At 39.2% G+C, this 17779-nt stretch overlaps 1 protein-coding gene across 1 annotated transcript in view; it reads left to right on the top strand.

The window, feature by feature from the left end:
• Nucleotides 1-17779, top strand: part of SAMD4A (sterile alpha motif domain containing 4A) — a 2460818-nt gene that overhangs the window by 2177483 nt on the left and 265556 nt on the right. Inside the window, exon 9 of the mRNA XM_044073568.1 lies at nt 7070-7271. Within this exon, the coding sequence (XP_043929503.1) occupies nt 7070-7271 (202 nt within the window). The remainder of the gene's footprint in view (nt 1-7069; nt 7272-17779) is intronic.

A 17779-nucleotide genomic window follows, 5' to 3' on the forward strand; every position in this document is an offset into this window, starting at 1 on the left:
TACGGAAACATATTACACTTCTCCAAATATAAGCAGGGAGGCAAGTCCCCCTGCACTCCCCATGTGGGGGGCTGCGCCACCCACACCCCCTGCTATTTAAATATATCAACTGCAAGATTGCACTTCACAGAACAAAATGGCAAACATACTTCATGGCTGCCTGTTGTAACCTTAGTCATGTTCCCTTCTAACTTGCTATACTACAACATACACATCTTAGTGTAGTGTAGTATAATCTTGAAGTTAATATATTTAAATAGCAGGGGGTGCGGGGGTGCAGAGGGGCTTGCTCCCCCTGCTTATATTTGGAGACATGTAATATGGTTTGTCTTTTATTTGTTTCTTTATGTAGTTGGAATATAGTAAGTGTTGGTGTCCTGTGGTTTTTTTTTTTCAGTGTTATAAAATTCAGTGTTTTGAGTTTTCAGCATTTTGAATTTTCAAGATTTTGGTCTCAATGTTTTGAAATTCGAGATTTTGGGCTTTCGACATTCTGAAGTGTTTTATATATATATATATATATATATATATATATATATATATATAAAATATGCGTGTATTCAATTATAAATCTGTGCAGTGTTTCATTTCACCAATGCCAGAGGTTTATCAAAACTCCTGTTATTATCCAAGTAAGAAAATGCATTTCTTTATGGTCTGGGATGATTTTAAAGTCTGTTACCAGACTTCTTTGTGCCTATGGATCTTACAGCTGAGTATGGTACACATTTCCCATAACCCTTTCTGGTTAAGTTAGGGCTGTTAGATTAATATGGTCTGGCAAAGTACAACTTGTACAAGGTGCACATCAGTTAAGGTGCACAGTACATCTTGTACAAGGTGCACATCAGTTAAGGTGCACAGTAGCTACAGGTTAATTGCTACTGAATGGTATTCAAGAACTAGTTAAATGTTAATCATTATGCAACACAAACAGGGTAGACATTTCTATATATGCTGAGGATGACATTTTACAGGGATGCCCTGATCTCATCTCCCCCTGTTTCGTTGTTACTTACTGACACAGGTGGTTCCTTTTCTAGGGCTCTTGTTTGTTGGGGAGCATACAGCTGCCAGGGATATCTAAGCAGAACACCAAGGAGGGATATGGCCAATGACAGACAATTTTCTAAGCCCTGCCCAAACTCTCAAAGATATTTTAAGCAACCTGTGTTGCCTTATATGAAATGGAATGAACATCAGATATATTTTAGCTGTAGCTTCTGAGTGAGTGGCCAGCCAGGGGTGGGGGGCTGCCATTTATATAGCAGAGCACGGCCGGCCGTAGGCATAGGCGAACTAGGCAACCGCCTAGGGCGCCATACAGGCCAGTCTTGTAAAGGGCACAATTTTTATTTAGATATTTTTCTCAGGCAGGCCATAAAGTTTGCACTCTTCTCGGCGCCCTGTTTCTAAGTCAAGGACACTGGAACCATGGCGCGGGGGGGGGGGTCCGCCCACTTTTACAGATGCAGCAGTAGGCTTCAACAATTTAAACAGCAAAAAAAAAAACGTTCTTTACTACGCAGTACAAGTCTTCTCCTTTAAGGAGGAACGTGTGTGCATCACAACGTCAGCATGGATCTAAATGGATTCTGCATTACGGAGCGAAATTTAAGCGTGCAGTTCCCTTAGCTAAGTTTTGGATTAATCCTGTCCTAAGTCTACAAAGAAGGTAAGTGTGTATATGTGTGTGTGTGTAATTTTAAACAGTTTCTGCATAAGACATAACGTGTGTGTGTAACTGTATTTACTAAGTAGATCCTTACAAACATAGTTAAAAGTCCATTTGCACTGATTGGATACTTTTGCTAGCAATGGCGTAACTGAGCAAATAAACCATATACAATTATGAGGTAAATAGCAGTTGCAGAAATAACACAACATTTTTGATGAAAAATGTTTGGCATCTGTAAGAGCTGTTAGACTAGAGTTCTGAATGGAAAATAATCAATTATTTCAGTGGTCGTTTGTTGTGACAGATTGCCAAAGTGCATGTTTTCCCTAAGCTTTTAAAGCCACAAAAAATCCTAGGTTTTAACTTCGATTTCACTTTTTCAGCAAATGCCTTACTATAGTGTAAGAATTAGTTCATAACCATTATTTGCAATGTCCTGCAATTATTTCCTGTGGCAGCATACCGATTGGCTGGTATAAGCAAATGCATTTTCTTACACCATGCCAGCAGCAATGTGAATAGTTTGAGGTGCTGGGGGAAGGGGGCAGGACCAGAGTTTGTGATGCTGCATGGTGCACAACTCCATTCTTCATGCCCAGCCTGCCACTGGTGTGGTTCCAGCCCCTTAAGAGTAATACTGGGGACCCATAAGCTAAAATTGATACAACCATGCAGCTAATAATTGGCACGTATGGTGGCACTGGTGGGGGGTTTGGGGAGTGGGGAGGAATGCAAAAAAAATTTCAGGAGTTAAAGTTCCTTTTGTTTGTTATTACTATATCTTTCTAATTCATGTTTGCAATTCATTTTAAGACTTTTTTTAATGTACCATCTTTCTTATGTAGTTCTTTCTTAGTTCTCTAGCTCATGGTTCCTACATAGTTCTTGTTCATTTTTTCTAGTTCATGGTTACTACATAGTTTTTGTTTAGTTCTTTAGCTAACAGTTCCTGCATAGTTCTTGTTTGCTTTCTCTAGTTGGTGGTTTCTGCATAGTTCTTGTTTACTTCTCTAGCTCATGTTTCCTGTATAGTTCTTGTTCAGTTCTCTGTCTCATGGTTCATACATACTTCTTGTTTAATTCTCTATGTCATAGTTCCTGCATAGTTCTTGTTTAAGTTCTCTAGTTCATAGTTCCTCATGAGTCCTACATACTTCTTGTTTAGTTCACTAGCTCACTGTTCCTACATAGTTTTTGTTTAGTTCTGTAGTTCACGGTTTATACCTAGTTCTTGTTTAGTTTCTATAGCTGGCAGTTCCTGCATAGTTCTTGTTTAGTTTTCTGTCTCATGGTTTGTACATAGTTCTTGTTTACTTCTGTGGCTCACGGTTCCTATATAGTTCTTATTTAGTTTCTTTCTTTCTTTATTTTTTATTTTATTTTACATTTGTTTACGGGAAAATCTGAATGGCAATGATGTCCTTTTTCAGCAAAGGCCTGGGAAGAAAAGCTCCAACATTAATACATATAGAAAGTATACAAGGGTTCTTAGTGCACATAATAGTACATATAATAATGACATTAATTATGTACAAAGATATAGAACAGACCATTCAACATGTTTACATCTGTACAGAACAATTTTTTACAGTTTGTACAGTAACACGATGTATAGTATTATCAGTGATAATGCCAGATTTAAATAAAGGTATAAAGACAAAAATACAGTGTACAGAGCAGAAAAAATATTACAGTGCTAAGGATAGTTCTGAATGAAGGTTATTTTTCTACCCAGGATTAGAGCAGGAGCAAATGTCTTAGATAAATGAGTTTTAAGCATTTTTTTGAATTGAGAAGTGTTAATGGTGGTTTTTATGTTTGGAGGCAGAGAATTCCAGACTTTTAAACAAAAAAAGAGGTGAAAAAAGACTGAGTGAAGAAACACCAGTAACCAACCTCTCAGTCTTGGCACACTGGCGTCAAAAGGCAAAATACTTCCAAGGCACAAGTTTGTGTCACAAACAACTCCAAGTCACTGTGGATAATAGATTTATTCAGAAATCAAAGATTAACCGCTTTCATTCCTCACAGGAACTTCATCAGAATGAATAAAAATTCCATTTTCACATTTAAATAATCTTCTTAATTAATTACGTCATAAAACAATCCCTAACTATTCGTCCATCAATTAACCACACATAATATCAATGAAAACAGATTATACCAAAATGATACATAAAATAATATATAAAAATATATATAGAAAAAATATATATAAAGTTGTAATTTAAAAGTTTTAAAGCTCTCATTTTTAAAGTTTTAATGCTGTCATTTTTAATGCAGAGATGATGGAATAATGTTCATTTAAGCCTGGAGGCTGCACTGGCATTTAGTTTAAGCTGCCACATTAAGTCCTGAAATTCAAGGCGAGTTTCCCAGTCCCCACCCCTCTCAGGGTATACAACCTGTTCCAGAAGCCAGAACTTAAACCGTGCTTGTCTACATACCATAGAATGTTTATAAAAGGCATTTGTGGTCTTCTCTTTACTGATCTCATAATTATGTTCTTAGATCCTTTGCTTCAATTGTCTCAATTTTTCCTATATAAAAGGAAAAACATTCTGTGCAAAATGCAAGGTAAATTACCCCTTTGGTATAACATGTAAAGTAACCATTGAAGCATTGAGATGTAAAGTTGTTTGTTGGAGGCAACATTTTCATTAGTTATAGATCTCTTTAATGTGGAATTGTTCATATGATTTCTCTTCTGCAGAGATTGTGTGTAGTGAGTAATATTAGTGGATTGTAATGACAGAAGTCTGAGTGGCCATTTATGGTTGGAATTTTCTAATGGTTGAAATTTTCTGAAATGTGTAGTCTTGTCATTGTTGGTTTATACATTTTGTTTCATTGCTTATTAAAAGAATGTTTAAAACTACAAATTTAAAACGCATTCTACAAACGGTGCTATATTATATATGGAATGTAATTTAATGCAATCAGGAAGGTGAATAAAAGAACAAATGTATGCATGGTCCTAAAAATGTGTGCAAGGAGTCTGTTTTAAAAACAGCCCAAAAGTAAACTTAATCGTCCACTGGCCAGATGTATTTTCTATAAATGTGGGTTTTCATGCCGTTTCAGTGGCAGAGAAGTTTACTGTTCGTGCTAAGTCTGTTTTAACTGTGAGACTGTACTGTTTGTTAAGCAAATGGCTATCTGTGTTTGTGATATTTTAGCTTAAGCTACTGTACGCAGGGAGGAGAGAGAGAGGTTACAATTCTACTTTCACTGAGTTGTAAAGCTTGCTCGCCTACCCTAGAGTAAATTAAACTGTTTAGATTAAATTAAGCAACCCTTTGGAACAAGACACATGGGCTTCTATTTTCTGAGGACATGACTTTATAGTAAAGTGTGTGTGAAGGAGCAGCAGATAAAGCAACTTTATTAAAGGAAATTTCCATATTCACTTGCAGTTTAAACTACATTATGGAATATCTTTTCTTCTGTACATTTAAATAATTGAAGGAAATGACTGGAGTGAATTTCTTGGGTATTGGCCTACCTGTGGGCGTGGCTGATAGGGTGTTTAATGAGTATGATGTGGGTGGGGCTTAAGGTGCACCAGAGCACTACTTCGCCTAGGGCGCCATATCAGCTAAGGCCGGCCCTGCACCTATGTCTTAACTGATAATTAGATAAAGGTGTTAAAAAAATTGGAGACAAGAGAGTGTTTGTGGAAAATGATTATTTACTGTACACCAGGTAGAAGGGAAGCAAGTTTATACTAACAATCAAGGAATATCAAGATGCAGATGAGAGTCAAGCTGTTGTATCCAGCTGACATAAAATAAGGTGACTTAGGATTACTTGAATTGAAGGGATACCTTATAGCTTTGCAGTTAAGGTTCATATACATAACAGAAGCAGAAGGTTGTAAATCAATGTGAAAAGGAATGATGATGAAACGGGGGGGGGGGTGAGAAATAAGGAAAGAGAATACAATTTGGGTCCTTAATGAGAATAACAGCAACCATTCCGAATATTATAGTTATAAAGTAGCAGAAGGTATTTTAAGAACTAAGTCACCATGGGAATGGAAAAAGATGAGATTTCCACAGAGATGACTACATGTTGGATGGCAGCAAATAGGCAACAGGAGGCTGGAATTTTTCTGAAGAGAAGTGGGAAGGAAACCAAGATATTTTGAACATATTACAAGAGAAGAGAGGAAAGGTAACAGAGCAGGTTGAGGGCAAACAGAAATTTGGACTGCAGGTTAAAGACTGCCTTCCCTAACAGACATCTGTGGACAAAAAAAAGTGATAATGGAGTGCTAAGTGGAAGTTTAGCTGTTGTAGAGTTTATAGTTGAGTCTAGATCAGATGCTGTTATTAATAAAGGGTTAATAAGTAGGGCACATAGCATATTGTATAATAACTGTAAGAATCAATCAGAGAACTTTAAAAAAGATTGGGAAGAGAGACTGGAAAGGTAGTTTTCAAAAAGACAATATGAGGACGTCTATATGACTCCCAATTATGCATGAGTTCAAAAGTTTTAGATTGTTTGCTTGAAAATGTTTGCATATATATTTTTACAGTCTAAGCAGACCTCAGAGAATGTTTGATGAGGTAGAGTGCAAATGCTGGAGGTGTGATGGAAAAGAGAGAGGTAACTGGGAACATATTTTTGCAAGTGCAATCATTTGGCATTTTCTAAAAAGTCTCTAGAGTAACTTGTCAGAAATTGTGGGGGAGCAAATGATTATAACTAATGAAATGATTCATTTGAACTAGAACACAGGATATGAATTGCATGGACTTACATAGTAAGACATAGTAAGGCCTTGCTAAGATTAATACTATTAGCTGTCAAAATCAATTATTGGAAAATTGAAAAAAATCTAAACCAACTGTAATTGAAGTACTGAATATTCTAAAGGAAATAACAGTAGTGGAGGTGGGAACTTTAGAAAAGAGAAGGAGAAAATTGCATATAAATAAATAAATAAATGGAATTTGTGAGAACAATACATGCTAAATAACATTCTAGAGGAGAAGTGGGATTTAAGGGAAAGCAGGAGATGAGTAATCTATATAATGTTGGGGTAAATGATTATTGTTTAAAAGAAAACATGTTTACTGTATGAAAATAATGAAAATGTCACTATGGTTTGTTTTCTGTTAATGTATGTGTACGTATGTCATTGTATAAATTGTAATTTAATAAAGATGTGAAAAAAATAAAATATGCTGTACAGCTGTTACAATAGAATATGCTGTTACTGAAAAATTCGTGGGCTACAGGGATTAAATTAACTGTGATAGATGTTTATCATTTTACTGCAACAGTGCTGAACAGTTTTCTGATCTTCAGTACTAACATTAACTTTTTGGTTAACATCAATTTCATTGTCTGATGCAGCTGAACCGCTTTCTTCTTTTCTAGCTGGAGTTTTGGACAGTCCAATTCTTTACCGTCTCCCGGACCTGTCAGTAGAGGAATAGGAAGACGAAACCCACGACAATTTCCAATGCCTTCTAGACATCTACCTACAACGCGACTTGGCCTAGTAGGCTCTAGTGGACTTTTGGGTGCTACACAAAGGAACACATCAAACAACTCTATTCTTCTAAAGGAAGGAAGACAGGTCTGTATTCTTAGCACTCTTATAGTAAAAAAGGTAGTTTTATAATTATGCATGTTTTCATCTTTGCCTGTCTGTGTTCTGCATTTATAAAACCTCTGTAACTTTGTTTAGTAATTTCATTGAATTGTTAGTAGAAAATAATATAGACTACTATGTTTTCAAAGTATTCTATATTCCTGCCCTTATTTACTTAAAGTATTTAATAGAGTTTAGCATAAAAATTGTAGTTCAGTTTATTGATGACCAACATATAGAAACTCTTTCCACTGAGTCCATAAGACCAAATAGGCAACACATCTTAAGTTTTTCCTTATTCTTAGTACCTAATATAACTAACTCTGAAGTCACCAAACCATGAAGTAGGTTGCATTACCTTCATTCAGTTTCCTGTTTGCTCTTGTAGGTTCAACAGAATGGCCATTGTATCAGACACTGACAAGCTAAAGGAGTACAATAATTTGCATCATATAATATCTCTCAATTAGTCTTACAGAAAGTAAAAACAAATTGGCCAGATAATCCAAATATATTTTCCAGGAGAAGAGAAAAAAATAATTATTGGACATACTTTATAGAATTAATTTCCCTACCTCTGAGGTATGAGATGCTCTGTAAATTCCAAGACCTAAATTTGAGGGGTTAAATTAATCTTCTTATTAGTGAGTATACATTTTTTATTTACTTTTTATCATTGGTTGACTGGGTTAGTCCCACTAGGCTGATAGCCTCTTTCAGGGAAAACCCAAGGTGATATTTATATAGCTAGGGGAAATTTGTCCAGAGCATCGTGGAAGTTCCCTTACTTTTTTTGATAGGTGCAGTGGGATCTTTTGCATTCCCCTGAGTTACCACCATCTCACACAGTTGGGGCCCTGGTTTAACATCTCATCCAAAGGACGGCACACGCAGGAGTGCAGCACCCCCTTTTTACTGCACTGTAGGGGGAGCAATTGATCTAGCTGTTGTTGAAATAGAACCCACAGCCTTCAACACCAAAGGTGAGTGTGTTACCTGTTGTGCCTCCGACAATGCTCTCATTTGTTAACAGCTTAAATTCATATGTATAAGGATCGTATTTTCTTCACAGGTATAATTATGTAAGATAACTGGAAACTGCAAATTTCAACTATTAATCTTTTGGAATTTGTTGAAATGTTTTTTTATTTTGTGGCATCATAGAAATACAAGTGTGTTTGTGTTCTTTATTGATGGCTTTATAGAGGTTTTGGGTCTGTATTATGATATCGCACGCTCACAACAGCGAACGTCACATAATAAACCCCATGAAAGCGAAAGCTTACAACGTCGAAACCTCAGAACAGCGATTTTTTTCCAAGAGAAAAAAAATCGCTGTTGTGAAATAAAAAAAAAAACTGTAAAACATTACATAACGTGGGGGGCTTTGCCCCCCGACATGGGGGGCTGTGCCCCCAACCCCACCCCTACTTAAATATACCAACTCCGAGATCACACTACAGTGCCGAAAATGGCAAAGTAGCGAAAGCGGCCAAGCAAATTCTTTCCCAGGGAAAGAATTCGCTGAAAAGCCACTTTGCTATTTTTCCTTTAAGTGCTTTTCGGTTCGATGAAGACACATTCGACAAACTGCGTCTGCAACAGCGTAATAGGAAACCAAGGTTTTAACAGATTACCTGATCTGGTTGCTTAATTTATGTAATCCAGTGAACAGTCATGACATTACAGGTATTCTGACATAAATGAAGGCTGAAGCTGATAGGTTCAGAACCACAACATATACTAGGTATAACTAGAAGATTATACAGTAGGCCCTACTTGCTATTCAAACCTTTGATTACTGTTTAGATAATGCGATTAACATCCATGTTATAAATCCAGAATTACCCACTGAAAGATGATCAGTAGGGTAAGTTCATAGGTGTATAGAAGGATAACAACCACAAACCCTTAAAAGCCTAGCCATACAACACAAATATGACCCACAAATTTGATTTATATTTGATTTATAGGGGGTGATTTACTGACTGCCTTTGTCAATGGTGTACAAATCATTGTGATACTAAAAAAGATAAATTACAGCTGCCAATTTCACAATGTTGATATACAGCAAATAAAGACAATTTAACTTTATAAATTATAAATTATTATAACTATTTATAAATCGTCTTTAAATACTATGAAACAAAGCTAAAACAATCACCTTTTCATGAACTTCATTAATAAAGGCATGCCTTCTGTGTGATTGCTTGAATAAATAAAATGACAACAGCTACAGTCAGCAGATGGCACTTATTGTACAAGTGTCAGAACATGCAAAGGTATATGTGCATTTGTAGGATATCTATAATCTGTTTCCAGATGAGTATAAACTAGTGATGCACAACCTTTTTGTGGGGTGGGCCACTACACGGATTTTTAATGCATCTGCGGGCCACCTCAAAACATAGAAAGTCGTTACAAGTTAACAATAGGTACAGGTGTCTGGCATTTTTACTTAAGACAGCAGTCATGAAATTGCCTGTTTTCTACATCAGCTTTGTGTTTAACTTTATTCTGGCTTTGCAGACATGACTTATTACAAACTCTTGCAGAAAGTTGCTACTGTTTACAGACAAGTTATAAATGACAAAGAATAGTTACTTCCGCAGCTAAAATTAGAGGTGTGCACAACTGCAGTCAATTAGGTAAGTAAGCATGTGCTGGAAAGTTTGCGTGACTGGTGTAAGACGTAGCATTTTTTCACTTTTTTAAAAAATTTTTGGTTACTCTCTGGGGGCCGGATGGTGTTTTGTCAAGGGCTGGATTTGGCCCCAGGGCTGGACGTCGTGCACCACTGGTATAAACCAACAGTAGTAAGCACATTATGTCTGTACTTAAATAAATTTACACTGTTATTGCTTAAGTAAACCATTTAGAAATACCATGCATATTTACATGACATATCCATTCACTAGCTACCCTGAAGAAAAATGTTGAGCAATCATAGTCACTTACATAGACTTACAAATGCAGAATACATCACAAAGCAGTCACCAGAGACTTTTCACAGTTGAGAAAGACAGGGGAAAAAAACTTCATTTATCAGAGCAGTTCAAAGTAAAACAAGGTATGTTTTTTTTTTTATAATTTTCTTGTGTAATAACAATACACTATGTTTGAGTATGGGTCATGCATGTTTACCCATTGCCCCAGAGCTTATCTGAAACCATCCAGTGATGGTTTGTGAATTATTGTGCAACTGCTTGGTAGGAAAAGATCTAATGTGATGTTGTCCTAGCTCGCCTTCATTCTTAACTGGTTTGGAACCGATGCTCAGTTCCAACTTGGCCTAATACAAAGCTTGAGGTCTTCCACTAGCTGATGGCTGAAAACCCTACCCCATCATGCTCTAGAAAAGCTCCCCAGATCTTGTTTGCTGCTAAACAAGATCAGGTGCTTCCATACTGGCTGTGGCTAAGTGGAAATTTCTTTATTAATATTTGAGTAACTGTTTTACCTTTTCTCATAGATTTATAGCTAGTATTGTTTAAAGTATTTTAGAGTGTGCGCATCTGCTGTTTTTGCTGCTGGCCGTCGTTTTTTATTCTCAAGGTCTTTTTTCTCTCTTACCCTATCCCGGCTTAAACTTAATTCCCTTATGCCCGCTTTTATTTAGGGCTTCCTTTCTCATTATATTTTCGCCTTAATTTATTGTTTCCCTTGGTTTTCCTTGTTAAATTACCACTAGCTCATTTAAGTTAGAGGGCTGCCTTGGCCCTTTCAACTTAGAGGGCCATTTTTTCTGCTTTATCGCTGATATTGTAGTGTATTTTCTTATAAAAAAAAGTTGTTGTACTCTATATATATATATATATATATATATATATATATATATATATATATATATATATATCTCTATATGTATGTATGTATGTATGTATTTTGTTTTGTGATAGTTGTTTAGTTTTTTTCCTGTTACTGTTGCTGTTTTTCCTGTAGGATGTCTACTAAACAATCTAAGGATACTAAACCTTCAGGGTTTAAAAAATGTTCTAAGAGCAGCCAAAAACTGTCCATTACAGACGGACATACAGTTTGTGTGCACTGTCTTGAAGCGGTACACCTTCAAGAATCTTTTGCCATATGCCACTCCTTCAGTCACAGGGTACTTCTGGAGAGGAAGAATAAATAGATTTTGAGAGGCCTATTGAAGACAAGTCAGCCTATTCTCCCTCTTCCATGTCCGACAAATCGGAGAAAAGATCATCTTCCTCAGAGTGTTAGTTGGAACCATCAAAAAAATTTCGAAAAGTGTCATCTTTGGACCCAAAGACTGTTGGGCCTGAGAAGTCTTCTACCCCGGCTCCGTCAGTTTTGGAGCCATTAGGATTTCATGTACGGAGCCGGTCCCCTGATTTGGAACCGGTATCTTCAAGTCTAAAACCTCCATTGTTACAGAGTTCAAGATTTCCTGCCCCCTGTACTCGATTCACCAGGAGCCTCTCGGATGATGATGTGGATCGCGTGGTGTGGACAGTGTTGAAGACAACGACGCTTACCAAATTGTTGTCGGATCCAACCCAGAGGGTTTAGGAACCGAGCAAGCCTACCCTTTCACCATCGATTCCTCCTCGGAGCCGATCTCTGACTTCGGAGCCAGAATGTGTAGAACTGATATTAGTGGAACCTTCGGAGCCGAGACCTATCCCAGGATCTTTGGGTCTAGCTGCTGCTTCAACATCCTCCGTTCCATCTGAACTTGAGGAGTCTAGGAGCTGGCTCTCTCCGGTCAGGTCTGGGGAGGAGAGTCAAATCAGACAATTGTCGGATCTGACCTTGCCTCTCGGGGCTTCGGCGCTAGTGAGCTTGGTTCCTACATCTGCTTTGGAGCCAACCCCCTTGGTTCCAGGGATACCCTTTGGTTCTTTGAAGCTGGAAGTTTCCTCAGATCAGGGGCAGGGGGCTTTCAAGGTGATGAGGAAAATGCTGTCTCCACAGACAGGTCCACTCTCAGATCTGGGCATTCTTCCCCCTTAAGGCACTGGTGTCTGTCTCAGCACCACTGCATCCACAGAGCCACAGAGACAACAAGCCTCAGGATGTCCCATTGGGTGAACCCCTCTCTTCCAAAACCTCTCCAAAATACCCTTCTGAAGAGGTCCCACGGAAGAGACTATACAAGACGAAGCATTTAGACTCCCCAGAGGAGTCCATCACATCTGATACAGACCTTGATGAGTTGGAAGGGTCACCACAGTCGCCCTCTGAAGATATCTCCTTTGCTGACATCCTGGAAATACTTAAATAGAGAGGCAGCTGGAAGCCCATCAACCCTTCTGAGGAGGAGTCTGTATACTTGAATGTTTTTGGGGCTCACCCTTCCGCCACTTGGTTGTCTCCGTCTTTCGACGAACTGATGGACCTAGTTTTTCAAAAGCCGTGGGAGTCTCCAGACTCGGTGGAGCCTGTTCCTTGGAGGTCAAGCAAGTTTATTACGTCTCCTACAGACAAGAGTTTTCTTACAAAAGGGGTCCCAGTAGATGCTATGGTGGTGGCAGCGGCCACTAAAAAGGAGCTTTCAGAGACGTCCTCTTCTGTCCATCCGACAAGCAAGGAGTCTCATGTGACAGATACAGAAAGTGCACTTTTTCTTCAGCGATCTTTGCTCTTAGATCTCTGAATTATCTCTCCCACTTTTCCAGACTTCAGAGAGATCTCCTGAAAGAGCTAGGAGATGCTCTCCAAGGTTCAGTAGCTGAAGGGGTGTCAGAGAAGGTTTCCTCTCAGCTCTCCACCTTAAATTTAGTGGTCAACTCCTCCATGAGACTCACTTCTTATGCAGGGGAAGGAGTGAGTAGGGCAGCGGGTTCAGGAATTTCCCTAAGGAAACATTTCTGGATGCGCTTGTGTGACTTTGCGGAGCCCTTTAAATCTTCTCTTGTTAACGCCCCTTTCGACGGCTCGTCCCTGTTTGGGCCAAAAGTCAAAGACACACTAACCAGGTGTGACAATAATGAAAAACTCTCTCTGCCGTAGGAGTCCGTTTTTCCCTACCTTCTAGATCTTATCCAAAGGGTCAAAAAGGAGGGAAAATGCGGTTCCAAAAATCCCAGAGAGCTTTCCAGGACACATGTGGTGAGTCTTCCCTCAGGGGCAATGGGGGAAGCAGTAGTGGAAAACGTCGGCCATGTAGCAGAGGGATTCTGCAAAATCAGGGCAACAGGGAATCTTTCCTTGGTAAGCCCTTCCAGTACTCCTGAAAGGAGGCTCATCTGTCAGTCTCTAGAGGCAGTCAGGGGCCGCTTATCTTTGTACCCAAAAGCTTGGTTAAAAATTACAAAACACAAGTGGGTACAAAGCATTGTATCTAGAGGTTATTTCAAACCTTTTCTCTCCCAGTCCCAAGCATAAAAAACACCTTGTGGTTCCACACAGTCAAAAGGAATAGGCGACTTTAGAAATTCAAAAGTTGCTAGAAAAAAGAGTCAACTAGACAGTCCCGGCTGACCAAATAGGATCTGGAACTTACTCAAGGTTCTTTTTAGTTCCAAAGAAAACAGGGAACTAGAGATCCATCCTGGATCTCAGCAGATTAAACAAGTCAGTAAGAAAGTCAAAGTTCCGGATGGTAACACTGCAGTCGATACTCCCTTTTCTGTGATGAGACCATTGGATGTGCTCTGTAGACCTCCAGAATGCGTACTATCACATAAAGATGGACAGGCAATCCAGGAGTCATTTGTGCTATTGGCTGGGAGCCGGTCACTACCAGTTTCGAGCTCTGCCCTTTGGTCTCACTGCAGCCCCCCAGAGTATTCACCAGGTGTATGACAGTAGTCACTGCTCACTTGAGACACCTAGGATTCCGAGTGTTTCCATACCTAGACGACTGGCTCCTAACCGCCACCACCAAGCACCTATTATCAAAAGCGAGAGACACCACCTTGCAGCTCTGCTCTCACCTAGGAATCAAAATAAATTATGAAAAGTCTGCCTTGTTGCCATCTCAGCATATCGTTTTTATAGGAGCAGATCTAGATACAACAAAAATGATGGAGAAACTTCCCTCGAAAGAGTTCAGGTCCAACGGCAACAAGTCAAAAACCTACTTTCCAAGAGAAGAGTACAAGCAAGAACAGTCCTGAAAATATTGGGGACTATGGCAGCAGCAATAAACCTGATTCCATTCATTAGTTCGTCTACATATGAGAATTCTACAGTGACAACTGTTCACTCAGTGGTCCATGCAGTAACTGCCCATGTCCCACCAAATTATGATAACAGAGTCCTGCAAAAAAACGACCTTCATTGGTGGCTTCACTCCACTCGTGACATTAGGCCGACCCTTTGTTCTTCCACAGCCGATAGCCACAGTGACCACAGATGCTTCCCAGATAGGGTGAGGGGGCATTATCTGGGCAGGACAGTCCAAGGCACTTGGCAGGATCACGAGGCCCATTTGAACATCAATGTCCTAGAGATGAGAGTGGTGTTTCTAGCATTGCAAGCATTCCAAGACTCTCTTCTGCTAGGAACTATTGCACTACAGAGACAACATGTCAGTTGTGTGGTACATAAACAAGCAAGGAGGAACCAGGTCTTCCAACCTTTTTCAGGAGGCCCTGGGAGTATGGCAGTGGGCATCCTCCCCCCAATGCTTTCTGGTAGTAACGCACATCTTGGAGAAATCCAATGTGATAGCGGACAAACTCAACAGAGCACTTCTGATGCCGCATGAGTGGTCCCTAAAACAAGAAGTAGCGGAAATGATTTTCCACAAATGGGGCCAGCCTTGCTGCAACCTTTTTGCCACGTCCATGAATGCCAAATGCAGCAGCTATCTTGCCCTAATCCAGCTATCTTGCCCTAATCCCCCCTCCGGGGGAGTCACCAAGGGATGCACTTGTTCACGATTGGCCCTTGGGTCTCCTCTACGCCTTCTCCTCCCTTTCCACTGATACCAAAGTTCTTCAGAAAGCCAGTTCTTTGGGAAGGAATCTGATACTCGTCGCCCCGTACTGGGCTCATCAAATCTGGTTCCCCTTCCTTTGGCCTTATCTCCAGGAGGAGCCATGGATTCTGGAACCAGTTCCAGACCTTCTGACTCATGGATCAGGAATGTTCCACCCCTTTCTTCAAACCCTCAAATTGACCACTTGGCTGCTCCGATTCAAAACATAGGCAGGCTCCCTAACCTTTCTCCATCAGTGAAACATGTCCTGATCTCGTCTCATAAAACTTCAGCTAGGAAGTTATATATCAGTAAATGGAAAAGAATTTCTTCTTGGGCCTTGAATAATCACATTGACCCCTTCTCTGCCCCAATACCCTCCATTCTTGAATTCTTACCAAAACTATTTAATGAAGGCGCAGCTGTTATTTGAGTTCAGCTAGCAGCGATGTCTAATTTCCATCTAGGTGAATCAAGGCCGAATGTGATGTCCCACAGACTTTGCAAGGCTTTTCTCAATGGCACTATTTTATTACGACCACCTTTTATAGCCCCTCCAGCACCATGGGACCTGAATTTTGTTTTATCCTATCTGATCCTTTCCCCTTTTGAACCAGCATCATCATGTGATCTAAAGTATTTGACTTGGAAAACCATTTTCTTGATAGCCATCACTTCTGCTAGAAGAGTTTCAGTGTTGCAAGCATTGTCAATAAAGCCACCTTACATGCTTTCTCACAAAGACAGAGTATCCCTGCGAACAAACCGATCCTTTCTACCCAAGGTATGCTCTGAGTTTAATTTGAACAAGTCCATAGAACTACCAGTCTTTTTCCCCAACTATGGCAACAAGGCAGAATACATGCTACACCAACTAGATGTACATAGTCAATTACATTTCTACCTACACAGGACGAAGGACTTCAGAAAATCTGACCAATTATTTGTATTATTTTCAAACTCCAAGAAAGGTGCTCCTGTGTCTAAAGTCACACTTTCAAAATGGCTGTCAGATTGTATTACCTTTATTTACAAATCTCAAAGCAAAAAACTCCCCTATAAAGTAAAAGGTCATTCTACAAGAGCCATAGCAACCTTTTCTGCGTTTTGGATTAGACTCCCAATTGACACCATTTGTGCTGCAGCTACGTGGGTGAGGCCTCATACTTTTATCACTCATTACAAAGTGGATTTGGCCTCCAGGAACAGGGCCTCCCTTGGGTCTACTGTTCTGAAGAATATTCTCCCTTGAGCAACCCAAGAAAGATGGTGCTAGGGATGCTGTCCCAACCAGTAAAGAATGAATTCCAAAAAGACAGATGGACTCAGGGACAGCTGCAGATTCCAGGATAAAAATATTTTAATCACAAGGCATAAGCACTTTCGCAGGTGAATCCTACTTAATCAGATGCTAGTAACAATCTCTACAAATTACTCATTTAAATGCACAAGCATGAATTGCTTTTAAATCACATGACATAACATTTAAACACACAGGAGCTAAAACAGTGAAGATATAAGCCAAAATGTATGCATATATAAACCCTAAACAACTTAAAAAAAAAAAAAAAAAAAAAAAAAAATATATATATATATATATATATATATATATATATATATATATATATATATATATGTTAAAAAAGGGGGTTAATGAAACATAATAAACAAAAACTGTGGTAAGTGGTCTAGATTTTAACTTGGGCTTAATGGGCACAAAATCATTAAGTCCGTGCCCATAATCGCCTCTTAGCCTGACTATCCACTTGGCCTCTAGCTGTTCTGTTAAATTACGGATATCACCACCCCTTGCATTCTGAAAAACCCTGCCTATAACCATAAATTTAAATGTATGCTCTGAATTTATAGATAAAATATATTTTGCTAAGGGACTTACTTTGTTATTATTATTATTAATATAATAAGTATGTTCCTTAATTCTCTCTTTTAATGATCTATCTGTCTTGCCTACATAAAACTTTTGGCATTTCAAACAATGGGCTAAATACGCAACATGCTCACTGTCACAAATGGCAAACAATCTAAAACTGTATACTTTATGCTGATCTGGATGTTCAAATTGTGCTGTGCTGTCAATAAAATGACATATAGAGCACTTTCTACAGGGCATGGTTGCTGCAACCATATGCTCATGAATTACACGTTTGGGGTAACAAAGTTCTCTTTTCAGAGACTTCATGTTTTTAAATAAAAACCTAGGTTTATAGTCAACTAGTTCACTTAAATGCTTATCAGTAGTTAAAATGTCTCAGTGTTTCCTCATAACATTTATGTATGAGGAAACGTTGGTCAGATAGTACAAAAGAACCTTTAAATGTTCATCGTGTTTCACTGTTGCAGTTATTACGATTGGGTTATCCTGCTGGCAGGCTACCCGCAGTCGGCCTGAATTCCAAAGTCTAGGTCCGGCGTCGGATGCTGTTGCCTCCTCCCTGACGTCAGTGCGCCAGGGGTATAAAAGATGCAGCCGACGCCATTTTCTTCAGTCTTTCTTGCCGCGCGGTGCCCGAAGCAAAAGCAGTTCGCAGTTGCCGGTCGGCCGACTCCTGAGATTTTCGTGTTCAAATTTCAGACCCAA

Source organism: Protopterus annectens, chromosome 6.part0 (assembly GCF_019279795.1).
Source record: "Protopterus annectens isolate FY-2018-M chromosome 6.part0, PAN1.0, whole genome shotgun sequence".
NCBI lineage: Eukaryota > Metazoa > Chordata > Ceratodontiformes > Protopteridae > Protopterus > Protopterus annectens.